The sequence below is a fragment of the Apis dorsata genome, unplaced genomic scaffold (genome assembly GCF_000469605.1).
Source record: "Apis dorsata unplaced genomic scaffold, Apis dorsata 1.3 scaffold_117, whole genome shotgun sequence".
NCBI classification, from domain to species: Eukaryota; Metazoa; Arthropoda; class Insecta; order Hymenoptera; family Apidae; genus Apis; species Apis dorsata.
The window spans coordinates 646521-661565 of NW_006263411.1; the positions used below are offsets into that span (position 1 = coordinate 646521).

The following is a 15045-nucleotide window of genomic DNA, read 5'->3' on the forward strand; positions in this document are numbered from 1 at the left end:
GTGTAACTTTTCCGTCTCTTGCCTCCACTTCTTAACCTCTTCTCGATAATATATTTGTACACTTGCTTCGTCTCGATTACTTTTATCTCACGTTTTACTTAGAATCCTTAACCCTCTTGCAATTTTAAATACATACTTGCAATTTGTACTTTTTTTTTTTCTTTCAAAATGCAAGGTAATGATAACGAGATCCTCGTGGACAGATTATCTGAAACAAAATTTAATAAATAGTTAGAAGAGAATGATTTATAATTGTTTAATTATACAACTAAATTATGAAGTTTTCAATATTATCTCTTAATACATTAGATATCTATTTATTTTATTGTGTATGAAGAACAATGGTAATTGATATAGTAGTATAATTCCAATAAAAATGAGCAACGTTGAAATGAAGAGAAAAGATGGTTTGAAAGTTAAAACGCAGTCCATTCGATCTCTTTCCCTCGCTTTTCGCAACAGTTTCCTCCCTTAAAGCGCGAATCAGAGTACCAAGACAGGGTTCAATTCTAATACTGGCCGAGGATTCGGATTTAATAAGGATTCCAGGCGTGCGCTCGGTTTGACGATCGACGGTGGTCCCCGAGGTAATTAAAAGAAAGGAATCAGGATTTTTTTAAGCAAGATTGCAGGGCGCGGGGTGAGGAGAGTGGGGAGAGGCCTCTCGAAGGAGACGTCGAAGAATTTGAAATCGGATTAAGCGAGAGTGATGGCTCGATTTCGTACCCAGCTGTTTCCTGGCCTTTTCATTTTTCGCCCCTCCAGCACTCGTCCAACCCGCGAATTTGCATTACAAATACAAATTTTATTCCAGGGTTTCTCGCGTTTCATTAAATTTCGTTTCTTCCCATTGCATCCCGCTACTCCTTCGCCCCTTTCTCACGTTTTCTACCCTTTCTCGTCCACCGTTCAACTACAAAACATTGATATTTGTTGAATAATTATCACTCCGTTATAATCCAAGGATTGTTTTAAAATTGTTCCTTAGAAATCAATATTCAAATTCTCAAAAATAATAAAAACTTTAAACGTTAGATTATTCTCTATTTAAATATCTGTTATATAAACTACCCTGAATATTAATTTTTTCTTTCCATAAACGTTTCATTCAACGTTTTTTTTTCTTCTTATCGAAATGAGACTCCACTCCTCTTCCAAATAGTTGTATTAAAAATTTTAATCGAGGGATTTTCCCTCTTTATAAAGTTCGAACGCAGAAGTCGTTTATCAGGGACGTGCGTGGAAATGTGTATCAGGGATGTTAAAGTAACCGGCGGAAAACCAGTTGAAACATCGTGTTAGGATTCGTTGGGGAGGATTGATACTATTGCAAACAAACCAATTCATCGTCGAGCATCGTTGAATTAGATTACACCGGATCTTGCAAGGTTAATTTCATCTCTTCGTTCTCGATGATATCTTGAAGAAACTCGATACGAGATGTCGAGGAAATTGTTTGCATTGCGGTCGTGAATTCGGATCAGAGTGAGTGGAACGAAAAAGGGTGAAAATAATATTATTGTTAAACATCGTAAAAACTTATCGTCATAAAATTTTTTTTATAATTGTGTACATTGTCACAATTTTGTAGGATGATGATAGAAGCTATTATAGATTTCTAAGACTTCTAAGACTTTTTTTTTAAATTATCCAAAATTTCTTCGTTCCCTTTTTCCTCTTGAAAAATATATTCCATTAAAAAATTCCATTTCCCGTTTCCTGAAATTCTATTTCCTTGCTTCGACAACATCTGTATTATATCTGTATTATAAAAAAAAAAAAAAAAAACATTTTTCACAATTCCAATGCAAAACGAAATTCATTCATATCATTCTCCTGAATCGAATTAAAAAATTCTTGATTTGTATAAATTTTTCCTTTATTCGAATTTCAATTGTTACTGAATATTATCAAAAATATTTATGAATTATGAATTTAAACTATGAAAAGGTAAAAGTTTTTGGAAAAGAGATATCTTCTATTTGCTAAAATCTTTTTTAAAATCTTTTGAAACGCGATAAGTCTCGAATCGCATTCGATCAATTATCTTCATCGGCTTCGATCCATAAATCTCGATCCATAGAAAAAAAACTCGGACGTAGTCACGATCTATGAACGATAATCGCGCACGTGCCGTGGAAAAATCGGATGTTTCGACCTGTATCCAATCATCGAGGCCCATCCCCATCTCAATGGGATCTCGAGCGGCGTGGATTTTCTCGTTACCGAAACGCTGATAGTTATATCCTGACAAAATTGAGATACGACCAGATACCTTCCCCCTTGGAGGGAATAAACTCCATCCAGTGAATTATTGAGTTCGCGTGCGTCAAGGTCTTCGCGAGTGACCCCGAAGCTTTTACCTTTAGGCGAGAAAGATGTATTTATGCGGGGGAAATTATGAGTGTGGAATTCGCCTGGTGGCCGGCCAACATTCGAGTTTGTTGCCGAGCGTGTTACTTTGATACTGCACAGGGTGTATTAGAAAGTTTGGTTTCCGGAAACTTTATGACTATGTATGGGTATTTATCAAAACGGAGCAAAAAGGAGTTAATAAACATATGGTCGTTAATAAACATGGGTTAAAACAGGAGTATAACTGGAAACTATGAAAGTTCACGATTATGGGTATACATGTATATTTATCAAAATGAGTAAAAAAAGAACTTGATAAATGTGGCTATTAATAAAGATGGGTTTGAATAGTACTTGTTTAGGAGTTGCATTTTCAATTAGGATTTTTTAGTTGCTTATTTGTAGCTGTATCTTATGGAAGGAAAGTGAATGTCTGCAATTTTTTTCTTCAATTTTGATTGTTTTATTATTATTAAATTGTATATTTCAAATATATAATTGTTGAAAGAAATCTATCATTTAATTGCATTTTGTATCTTGAAAAATATATTTGTTTTATAGATATATACTCACAAAATACTCTTAAGAAATATTTATATTAATTTGGGATCCAATTTGCAAGATATAGAATTTCAAAATTCTAATTTCTTAACTTTTTTAAATATATCTTTAAAAATGTTCTTTGATTTCTTAATTCTTATTTTTATTATATTATAATATTTTCCCCATAATATTATAAACTTATTTCAAAATAAATATATATAAAAAGATGATCACAATATAAATGAACATATCAAAAATTCTTGCAAAGAACATAAAATATTTTAAATGTTTATTAAGACTTGAAAAGAATTCTAAATATATTAATAATAATGATAACAAATTTTTGTGCTTTCGACGAGAATTTATTATTTTCTCTTGAAATTTTGCATCGAATTCTTGAGACACCCTATAGATATCCATGATGATGGACTTTTCTTGATCAACGACTGGTCATAGAGACATAGATAACGATAATATCGGCAACGGAATCATGGAGGAGGATTCAGATATATTATGGTCGAATGGTATTACGCAACAGGCAGATAATTCACGCGAGAATCAAGTGGTTATTAATATCAATTGTGCTACACGAGGGCACACAATACCTGAATGTCTCGATGTAGAGACAGAAATTAGTTGGTGAATATCGTAAATTCAGATTCTTAACTGGGTTTAGATCGCGTTTATCTGGGACCATTTGGAATGATTGGTGGGAAGGGAAAGTGAAATATGTTGGGTAATTGGATATATTTTAATTAATATTATGTTGGATCATAAATAAGCCTTAGAGACTCAATTCTAAATTCATAAGGTAAATTAAAAGGGAAAAGGAATTCTTTTTAACGTTATCAAAATTATTTTTTTCTTTGATTTTTCTCTCTTTTGTTTTAAAATTATATTCTTGACTTCTTTTTTTACAAAATATTGTGAATTTATCTAAATATAATTTAATTCTTCTTCTATGGCTACAGTTTATATTAAATTCCATTCAATCATATTAATTTCATATTCCAAATATAATAGATTAATTGTAAATTTGATTTTTCTTTTCTAATGTATTAGAAAATATTTATTCATAATCTAATATCAAATATCGTTTAAAAAATTAAATTGCAATAAGTAGATTGCTGATATTTATATTGATAAAGTTTTTATGAATACAATTAAAGAAATACATCATAAATTTATCTTATTCTTTAAATATCATGATGTATACTTTGTTACTATCATATTCATTCTGTAAATTTTTGTATAATACGTAGTTTTATGAGTTTATAAACACTGTACTACATAATATTTCTGACTTACATTGATCTGGTAAAACGTCAATATCGATAAAGAATCTGTTGATACGATTTTCATAAAGATTGAAAACGGGGATATCGTGTTTTTGCAGCAAGGATTTGACTGTTTGGACAGTATTTAAAGGAAATAACTGTAAGATATCCGGGGAGTCGCTTTGTCAAGAAGGGTTCCATCCGTGTCAAAATCCCCATAACACCTATTCCACCTACCCTTCTGATTTGGAGTGGAAGCTTACGGTATGAATACATGCATTAAGGTGATTCTTGGGTCAGGCGCCAGTCCACATTTCGGTTGAGATATTGTGTCTGGATTTCCGGTGAGAAGTCCCTGTTCTCCATTAAATTCGCTTTAGAGCAGAAATCGTTAGCATTTTCAAGGAAAACATATTCCTTCCACGTTAGACGTCGAATTTTATTTATATGTAATATTTATAAGAGTTCGTTTTTAATACATTTTGTGTTATTTGTCTTTCTATTATGTTTCACTATGAAAGAATTCCTTTGTCTGAAACTCAAAATTGGAGAAAGTTAAAGATTTTTGTATAGAAATGTTATTATATTATATATTATATTAATAACTTTACACTAAAGAATAAAAGTTTTTTAAGTATTTCAAGACTTTTCAATGGAAGATATTAAGAAAACAAAATATCAATAATAATTGTAGGGATTATATCATATATATTTTTTTTTATAACAAACACTTTTCAACGTTCCATTCTAATTTCTTTGGAAATGAATCTAACCATAATCAAAACACACCTGTGTCTTAATTAAAATCGGTTGACTTCTGGCTTATCGTGGCCCTTCGTGCCACTCGTCAGATCTGTTCCCCAGGGGTGCAATTTACTCCCCTTCGTTACCCCTTCGCCATTCTGCTAAGGCCATGCTACAGCTTACATCCACCTTCTTCGTTCCAAACTCTTGAATACGGTTACTGATTTCCTTTGCCTTTCATCAACTTTGATGTATTCATGCTTTCAATAAAGTCGTTATAAATTTCAATATTGATGAGAAGAATCACGGCGTGTTTCACAGGTGATACGCAGTGATTTTTAATATGATATCCTTAAAATAGAAATTAACAGAAAATTATTGGTCTCTTTTCTTTTTTTTATTGAAACTCGATTTTGGAAAACTTTTTTGTTTTTTCCATTAATTTTCTTTTTTTGGAACCACTGAAAAAAATAATTACTTTTAATTTTTGCAATTTGCAATATTTCATTATTGAGCAATTTAAGAAAAAATTCTATTTACAATAATAATATTTAAATCAACGAAATTTAGATATTTCTTGTTCAATTATAAATGTATCGAAATAAGTTCGATCAATTTCGATTATAATAATTTAAAAGTTTCGAAGGAAGGATAAGGAAAATAATGCGAGAAACTGGAACATCTTGTCCGCATTTCACGAAATAACCTCCTCCTCACTTTAGAAGTGAATATCCTCTTTAAGAATCCGGTTGGGTCGCGGCGATGGCAGTCTTCCTTGGTCTTTACTATGTAAAACAGCCTCTATTCCCTTTTGTCCATCGCTCGGGTCAGCCTCGATCGTTAAAGTTCTGGCCGGGATGATGACGGGTTCTGTGAACTGTGAACGGACAAGAATTTACCTTTTTCCTGCCCGTTCGATATTTATATAGTATCCAGAAAGCTGTATATTCGTATCTGAGGATTCTTTTCAGATTTTCATGCAGCCAGTCCTCGAATCTCTTCCACCAGAATTCGCTTACTTCTTCACATTAGAATAGTTTACGTAAGTAGATGCAAATGGTACACCTAGTTTCTTCTTATGAGAGGGAAGGAGGAAAATGTATTAAATTATATTTTTCTGTTTATGAAATTATAATATTCATGAGGAATTTGTAATTTTTTTTTATAAATGGTTATTTTTTTTTATAATTCTTGTATAACACGTTAAGAATTGAATATTAATTTGATAAAAAATAAGAAAAATTATAATACATCTCAATTATATCGACGCAGTCTCTATCTAAAAAATAAATTTATTACAAAAATAATATATATTCCAAAAGCACAAAAAATTGAATATTTTGGTTCAATTATTTATTTATTATAAAATATGGAAATAATTAATCAGCAAGAAGTAAGTAAACAAGTATTTATCGATAATAAAGACATTATTGTAACCTTTGTTTTATCAATACAAAGATAATCCATTATCTTTGTATTACTTTCTTCACTTCAAACAAGCTATTCCAAGAAACATCAATTAATTCTCCAAACAATCTAGCGTAAGAAAAACAAACCTGAATATACATCTCATCTTCGACGATTCTTCTTTCATTGTCATCGTAAAAGAAAAAAAAAAAAAAGAAAAGAAGAAGAAATTCTTATTTGAAAAATAAGAATTCCAATTTTCTTTCGTTTCTGGCACGCCTTATTGTGACCAATCTGTTAACTTATACGGCAAAACGATGGATATAAACGCGTGCAACGCAATTTATTATCTTAACACTCTTCCAGAATATATTTCTCAGCGACACGATGTGCTGTAACCACGTTCAAGACAATTCTCCTCCCAAGGTTTTTCAGTGCCCTTATAAATGGTCCCTATAAACGCTCGTGTCTGCGTTGCACTACGAAACAACACGATGGGAGGCTGCACACCATTAGCTTCCAGGTGTTCGATGTCCCAGCCATGCCCATCATTCCCTCGTTCTGGGCGATCGTGCCCTCGATCATCCCTCGAATAGCTGTGTAAGTTTCATTATCGTATCCGTGATACAGGGGAGAGACAGTGACAGAGAAAGAGGATGAATGAAATAGAATGGAAAATGAATAATGGAGAGATAAAAATTTTTCATTTATACCTTTTAAATTGCAGTATCAAGTTATTAATAAAATGGATGTTTATGGAAAATCAAATTTCCCACGAGCATAATTAAGGAAATGGAAATTAAATTTTTTCTTATAATGCAATCTTGTGATTCTTTCTTTTAGAGCAAGTATTATATTACAAATTGAGGTGATAGGTTTGTTCAATTGATACGAATAGATTATTTTGATGTCAATCTTTGTGGTTGGTATTGCTTTCGTTTTGTAAAATTTCTGTAAACAAATTTTAATGTAATTTAAAGTTCTTTGAGATTAAAGAAATTTTGTATGTTATTATTTTAAACTTTTAATACATCTTCGATATTTGAATCCTCTCTGCTTTAGTATTTAAATTATATTCACGTGAATTGAACTCTCTTTCTCTAAGCTAACTTAATTGATGGTAACGTAATTAATAGCGAGGTATTCAATGTGCTTGAACTGTCTTCTGGAACAATATATGGTTAGAATCGATACTTGGAAGTTACTAACCAACGACGTTAGCATGTATGCTTGTACGTCTTCTCGTGATTCAGTGGAAAGATTAAGAACACTTCATTATTTATTACGAAATGCACGGCTGAAACAAAACTTTAATCATTAAAAGAGTATGTATAATATGCAAAGCGATATCTTATCGGTTTAATTTTTGTTTCGCGATTAATTAAAAAGCAAACTCGTTCAAAATGTAATAAGTACGTAAATTTCAACATTATTAATCATAAAAATAAGATAATATTAACAATCAAAGTATATAAGCACAATAAAAAATTTATAGGAATCATAAGAAAGGAATACATAAGATCTACATTTATGAATATATATTTTTTCCTGAATACCTATAATATGATTAAATATTTGAGAGCATATATATTTTATATTCTACTTTTTTTAATGCCATTCCTCATCTTTTTTCATTCCGTTTTATTTCGCACGAAATTTCTTTAAAAAATTACAAACCCAAGATACCATTTTCTTCAATCACATCATATACACATATAATTCTTTTTATTTTTCTATCGATACTTTTAATAGCTTTTTAAAAACCTTATTCTTACATCTTCCTCTCGAATCCCATTAGAAAATTTAACAAGCGAATTCGCAATTTCTCTCGTGGGCGTATCTTCTAGACGGTTGAAAAGTGGCGATACACCCGTTATCCTTGTAAGCGCACTCCTCCATTCTGTAATTGCATTTTTGTTCGTGCGTCTCCAAACGGCTGTGCCTCGGCCTCACCCTGCAACCATATTCGGCCCACTTGCACGAAACCTGTTCGTCAGGATCGTACTCGCCCTCAGACGAGGAGTCATCGCTCTCCGTGTGGTATTTCCGGTAGTTGCATTTCGCCTCGTGCACAGGTTTCCGCCTTCTACGCATGTTCACCATGCAACCGTATTTTCTGTACCTGCATTCGACCAATTCTTTGGGATCCTCTTCGTATTCGCACAAAATCGCGGTTTGTTCGAGGGCGTCGGTGATCTCGTCCAGGCTATCCTTGTAGTTGCAGTGTTGCGCGTGGATCATAACCCTCCAACCTGGGGTTCTCACTTTACAACCCTTGTCTCGATAAATGCAATCGACCAAATCGTCTTGGGTGTGGGCCATGTCCGTGGGAAGGTATTCCTCTTCTAAGTGAGGCCGGAATTGACACCTGAAATTTTTAAAAAAATGAATGTGAATAATATATATTTTTATCGGATATTCTTTATTTATTATAGTAAAAATAATTTATTATATTTAAGGAGATTTTAATTTGAAAATGTTTTTAAATGTTCGAACAATGGTCAGAAATATTTTTAATTGTTAAAATAAATTGGAAAAGAAATTGAATGTTTTGTGCGTAATTTATTTTCTTTATCTTCATGTGATCGTTCAAATTTTGCAATTTAAATGTATATCGAGACAAGAGATAACATTACAATTTAATTTATCGATTGATATGTTAATCTTTTATAGAGTAATGATTTGCAAATTTTTTCTTCTTCTTTTTATACAAACGATTATTATTATTTATTTTGCAAAAAATAAATTTTAATCGATATATATATCAGTGTTTTGTCTCCCTTTCTCTTTACCATACACATTTCACAAATTATCACACGATTATCACAAATTTTAAAATTTCTTTACCGAGATTCGTGCAGATCTACCAAATATATTGGCACTTTAACCCAGCATCCCAGATGGGTGTACATACACGGTTTTAATTCTTGGTCTTCAGGCGGAGAAGGGGAGAACCAGTTTTTTTCGTGTTCTTGAAAATCGTTCCTTGGAAGTGGATGGGGCAGGAAGTGAGTAGGCAGCGGGAGAGAGGAAGAGAAAGTGTTTGCAGGTGGCATTTCTATGTTTAATGGCGAGTGACACGTGGGACAGTTGTAGTAATAAGGTTTGCAACGATAACAAATAGTGTGCTGGTTGGCGCATGTGTATCTGGGTGCTAGCTCCATTTCCATCAGGCAAATAGGGCACAAACCCTCGCTTTTGAATCTCTCGCATAGATTTGGATATAGGCTATCCATGACCTAGAAAAGGTAATCAAACCGAGTATTTATACCTTTTGAAACGTTTATTAGTGAATTTTTTAAATGGGAAATTATTATAGAATAGAGGTTTCTTTGCAGAAAGGAGACAGGTATGGAAAATATGTGTATGTCTATTAGATAATCTTTTTATGTAAAAATCTTTTTAAGTGATATTTAGCATTATTTAAAACTGTTTGTGATATTGATTAATTTTTCTGTAAAATATTTTCTTCCAAATTAAGAAAAGAAATATAATCATTGTACATTGGTTATATTTTTTTGGCTATACTTTTGAATTTTATTGTGATAATTAATTGTTGTATTCTTCTTTAGCATATTTAGATGTTGTAATGGAAGGAAAAATGTAAATGACTTTTACTTTTTCAATCATACTTGAATTTATCATTAGAATGCAATAGATATAATTGAGTAAAAGTAATTTCATTTGTACGTAATCAATTATTTCATTGCTGTACTACTTTTGAAGTAACTTAAAATAAAATTCAATATATTAAAATTCTATTTTTTAAATAGAAATATGACATAACTATTTTTAAAATATTTTTATGTTAGATATTTATTATGTCAAGAACGATGAAAAAATAATCGTTCTCTTATCAGATAAGAATAATATTTAATCAGTTGGTTGATTATCAGGCGGATGTCTAGCATCATCATCACGTTACTTATTCATCACAATTCAGAGAATTGTATAACTTAAACGTTGTATCAAATATTATTTGAATCCATGAAATATTATTATTATCATTTTAAACATATATTTTCATTATCTCATAATGTGATATTTATCACTTTAAACATCAATTTATTTAACTTTTACAATCTATATATCAATCGATCAATATAATCAATTATTATTTTCATATCATTTGTGAAGCTTTATCAAAAACTTTATGTAACGTTTCACAAAATATTTTTAATTATTGTGGAACATATTTCTAATGCAATTTATTCGATTACATTTTCTGTCTATATTAAAATTTTTACCATAACCAACTCTACAAAAATATTCTTTTCAGAAAATTCTTCTACCCCTTAAACACCTAACCAATTCCTCGTCACACATATAACCACACACAAGCGACACTTGTCCATTCACACTATATAATCACATATTCATCCTGCACGTACGATTTATTTACTCACACGTACGAGTTCTTTAAAATCGATCGTGCTGAATTTACTCACTCGGCTGGCTGTTCTCGTCCTTGCGAGCCGCGTTGGGTGAAACTGAAATTACGGATACGCGGGGCGAAGGGAGTGTAAAAAAAGGAAAAAAGAAAAACAAGGAAAAAAAATAGCCGTCGCGGCACGTACGCCTCCGTAACAACTGTGTGTCATCGTCGAACTGTCAGCGTTCCCTTATTTGCCAAGACCGATAGCGCGACTTTATCTGATAAAGCCGCCTCCTCTGATAGGGGACCGTTTTCATACGGCCGCTGTGGAACACGATTTTCACGGTGGTGGGAAATAAAATCGTGAAATGGGGGAGTTTTCTTCGTTGTTATGCGTCAGACGTCGAAACGATGCATTTATTACTGTTACAGCGTTCGTGTTAGAAATGTGGGTAGAGAGAGAGAGAGAGAGAGAGAGAAAGAAAGGGAGAAGGTAAGGGAAATTTTTCATTTTTGACTCGTAGAATTGTACTTAAACTTGTGTGAAATTCAATTATAACGAATTACCTTAAAATTTAACGTTAAAAAAAGAAATAATAAATGATGAAGAGTATCCTATTGGAGCTTAAAGAAGGATCTCAGAGTTAATAAACAAAGAGATAAAATGAAATGAATGATATTTTGTTATATAACACTTAAAATTCCGTGTTACGTATTTTAACCATTGCATAACACGTGACGGATTTCTGTTTCCACTTTGATTATTTGACCGGTCGATGGTGACAGTTAATTATGGATGAAAAATTGTAACTGGCCGTCGCGTCACCCTTCTGGCCGAGCTTCCTCGTTACACAGCTTCCATTTTGGTCCACCCTCTGATGGTCATCGTCGATAATCTTCGCGTGAAATCTGGGATTATGTTTCATGGGTCGCATTCCTTGATGTAACCCCTGTTACTTCGACGAATCGTGGATTGAACGCTTAGAGTATCTCTTATCTTTCGAGTATTTGTACACTGAAAACATGATATTTATTTATTTATTTATAAAGTCGATAAATTTTGTGTTATAGAATATATTTTCTTCGATTTTTTTCATTGCGTTATATTTTTAATATATATCGTTTTGATTTTTATTCATCATCGATTTAAAATTATTATTTGAGTAACGATTGTACGTGATGATTCACGTTACATATTTTTACATATTTTTATTAATACTTTTGATATTTATTGAATATCGTTACGTATCGTTTATTTAATAATACTTACTTATTATTGTATCGACAATACATATGTTTGTTTGAAGCAAGAAAATTAATATGAGAGCGAGAATATCGAATCCTCGTGAATTTACGAATCATTATGATTATGCATACAAATAAAATCTTGTATTTATAACATAATTTCAATGTTCTATCTTTCTCTTGACAAGATGAAAAATTTTATCAAATTCCATGTTCTCTAATTTTAAATATCTACAATAGATCTTTTATTCCGTACAAAAACGGGATTGCTTTCCAATTTTTTAAATTAGTAGTATACATTTTCCTCGACTTCATTTGAAATACAACATCAATCATTAACAGAGATCGATGAATAATTTTTCGAATCGATCACAGAAATGCCCATTCTACGTTTCGGTTTTCTAATTCGCATCCGTAACGATACACACGCGTGGCGGGAAACCAAATACGCGAGTATGATATTCTACACCCGGCCCTCATAACGACCATCCCTCATTTGAATCCCTATGCGAACGTCACATCAAAGATATCCGAGAGGGCCATCCCTTCACGAGGGGAGGGAGGGAGGGTAATACCCACTGACCATAAGTCACTTATGTAAATCCGTGAGATGGAAACACGCGTCACTTCTCGCCGTTGCGCGATGTCTATGAGGAAACAAATTGAATTTAATATTCAGCGTGGTTCCTCGCCGCCATTAGAGAGAATTTTCGCCGTTGTTTCGCCTCGAAGTTTTTATCTTGTCGCTTCCACTGAAACTGTTCGTTTAAAACGAATTAAATGGAATTTAAATGACGCTAGACAAGGCTGTTAAAAAGGTATGGAAGCTTTTACTTGATCCATCAATTGAAAAAGTTTATATACGAATATTTATATATAATAAATAATAGATGATATATCAAATAAATATTTCGTTGTGGAAGTGTTGTGAAAGAGTTCACAATAAAGATCTGAATTTTTAGAATGCTTTTTATGTTTTTGATTAAATTCGAATGTAAAATAAATTTAAGTAGTTCGAAAAATGTATGTAATATTATCTTATAATTGATTATTTTTGTTTCTTAAATTTTTATATTTTATATAATATGTATTGATATTGGAATATTTGATAGAGATAATATATTAAAATTATTAATAATGCTTTATATTTAACTTGTTACACTATTGATTATTTAATGAAACATATTTTATAACGAACAATATAAATGAATTTATGATGAAACATAATTACATCAAATTATAACAATATTTTCTAAATATTTCGCGAGGAGAGGGAATGCAATGAATTATTCTGAACAACACGAATATAACATGTGTTACAGCTTCCTTTCATAATATTATTATACGATACATACATAATTTCCTCTACATATATTAACAAATAATAATACAATAATTATTACAGATCAAATATTAAATTATCATTCCACTAAATATCCTTTACAATAGAATTATTTAAATGAAAAATATTTATTTTACTTAACATCATTTGGAAACATTATTCTAATAGAATTCCTCAAATCAAATTGAAAGAATTAATTGCAATTTAATTTCATATTAAAAACTGGCTAACAATAATCGAAAACTTAATCAATACTCTTCTTTCAAATCTCAAATTACAACGAAACAATTACAATTAAAAAACAATTGAAATATTGAAATTTTGAAAATTTTTAATCCACCTATATATTTTTAAGATTACTACAATTTCTACATTCCCAAACAATATCTTATCTTTCTTTATAAAACTCATATCTATATTTATCACTGAAAGTATCCAACTTCCAGAACAACATCTATCCAGAAACTTTTTTCAATTTCTAAATTGGATCACGCAACATCCTCCTTGTTGTTCCTCTCTTTTTCTTTTTTATTTCAAGATGTCACGATACATATCCTACGATACATCGCACGATCGTGACACATTGTCTTCTCGAGACAGCGAAAAAACGAGCACTGGTAGCACACACACATATATATATATCCGTTATTTCAGCTTTATCCGAAATCGTTTAGCTCAATTCCTTATTGTTCGTGTGCGCGTCACACTCCACCGCAATAATTTGCAGCGCCTTATTTTCGTGCCATTGTCCCTCTCGCGGGTTTTTTAATGGGTCAATGGAAGAAAGGTGGGATTGAGGCAGGCCGCGATACAGTTTAATGAGATGCTACTCTCTTCTCGCCCATTGAATTCGGCGGTTAGAGAGGGAGAAAGGAAAGGCACGAAGGAAAGGAGGGAAGTTAACGAAATAAGCTCGTGATTGCGGCTCGATGCCGAGGCTATCGGAAGAAACGCCAATTTATCGTGGAGTACTTCCCCTTCTCGCTTTTGTATTAAGTTTTCAGGTTAATTTGGAATTTATGAGCGAAGTCGTGAATAAAAATGAATATATAAATATTGATTAGCCTGTTAAAGGTTGAAAATAGATTTTTGAAATAGGGGAAGTGGGGACATTTCTTTCTGATATTTTAATGATTAATTTAATTTTTGATCAACAACTTTACAGTAACAGATGTGGGATCTTTTGTTATATCGGTTATATTCTGGCAGGATCTTTCAGAAAATATGTTAATAAAATTTATCAAAATTTTGTACATTGTTTAAACGTGTGAAAAAATAAAGTGTCAGGATTAATTATGAAGCTTATGAAAGAAATAATGTCAAGATTTTAATATAACAAATATAACATTTAAAGTATTTGTGTACTAACATATCATAAATATTTTATTTAAAGACAATTTGTAATTAAGTAAAACTTAAACTATTTCTCTGTTTTTCTAAAAAAAAAATAGGCTTGGTCCTGTTATAAATTGTTCTTTGATTTAACAAAAATCTATTTCCATTAATCTAGGTGAAACACGATTGGGAAAGTGAGAACGTAATAAATATTTTTTCGAACAGTTTCCACTTCACTTTTTGAACTGATAAAAATTTTTAGTTTGAAAGCTTTGCAGTAGATTGAAAAGTAATCGAAACAAGTTTGAAATCTTTTTTAAACTTTTTCTCTTATTTAAATGCATTTCTGATATTTTTGTTTTTTTCTTTTTCATTTTATTGAAAGTATAACTAAATTTATGGAAAATTATATCTTTTTTTTT

At 31.4% G+C, this 15045-nt stretch overlaps 2 protein-coding genes across 4 annotated transcripts in view; one reads left to right on the forward strand and one right to left on the reverse strand.

The window, feature by feature from the left end:
* Nucleotides 1-8101: 8101 nt before the first annotated feature.
* LOC102678201 (RING finger protein DG17-like) lies at nt 8102-10949 on the reverse strand. Of its 3 annotated transcripts, none has more exons than XM_006612642.2 (3): nt 10739-10936; nt 9174-9565; nt 8102-8694 (listed from the first exon to the last, which is right to left on the reverse strand). In XM_006612642.2, the coding sequence occupies exons 2-3, from the start codon at nt 9560-9562 to the stop codon at nt 8130-8132; spliced, it is 954 nt and encodes a 317-aa protein (XP_006612705.1). In that variant the 5' UTR covers nt 9563-9565; nt 10739-10936; the 3' UTR covers nt 8102-8129. The 3 variants fall into 3 exon arrangements, with proteins under 3 accessions (XP_006612705.1, XP_031364862.1, XP_006612704.1); XM_031509002.1 differs by having other exon boundaries at nt 10775-10871; XM_006612641.2 differs by having other exon boundaries at nt 8104-8694; nt 10771-10949.
* A 1788-nt stretch (nt 10950-12737) lies between these two features.
* LOC102679691 overlaps nt 12738-15045 on the forward strand; it is a 136852-nt gene continuing 134544 nt past the window's right edge. The window contains exon 1 of the mRNA XM_031508985.1: nt 12738-12764. Within this exon, the coding sequence (XP_031364845.1) occupies nt 12738-12764 (27 nt within the window). The remainder of the gene's footprint in view (nt 12765-15045) is intronic.

What these genes read in the sequence shown, in the direction of transcription:
- LOC102678201 (XM_006612642.2), bottom strand. Translation starts at nt 9,562, where the DNA reads ATGGATAGCCTATATCCAAATCTATGCGAGAGATTCAAAAGCGAGGGT. An exon ending in GTAGATCTGCACGAATCTCG is followed by an intron (nt 8,695 to 9,173) that starts GTAAAGAAATTT and finishes TAAAAATTTCAG; the next exon opens with GTGTCAATTCCGGCCTCACT.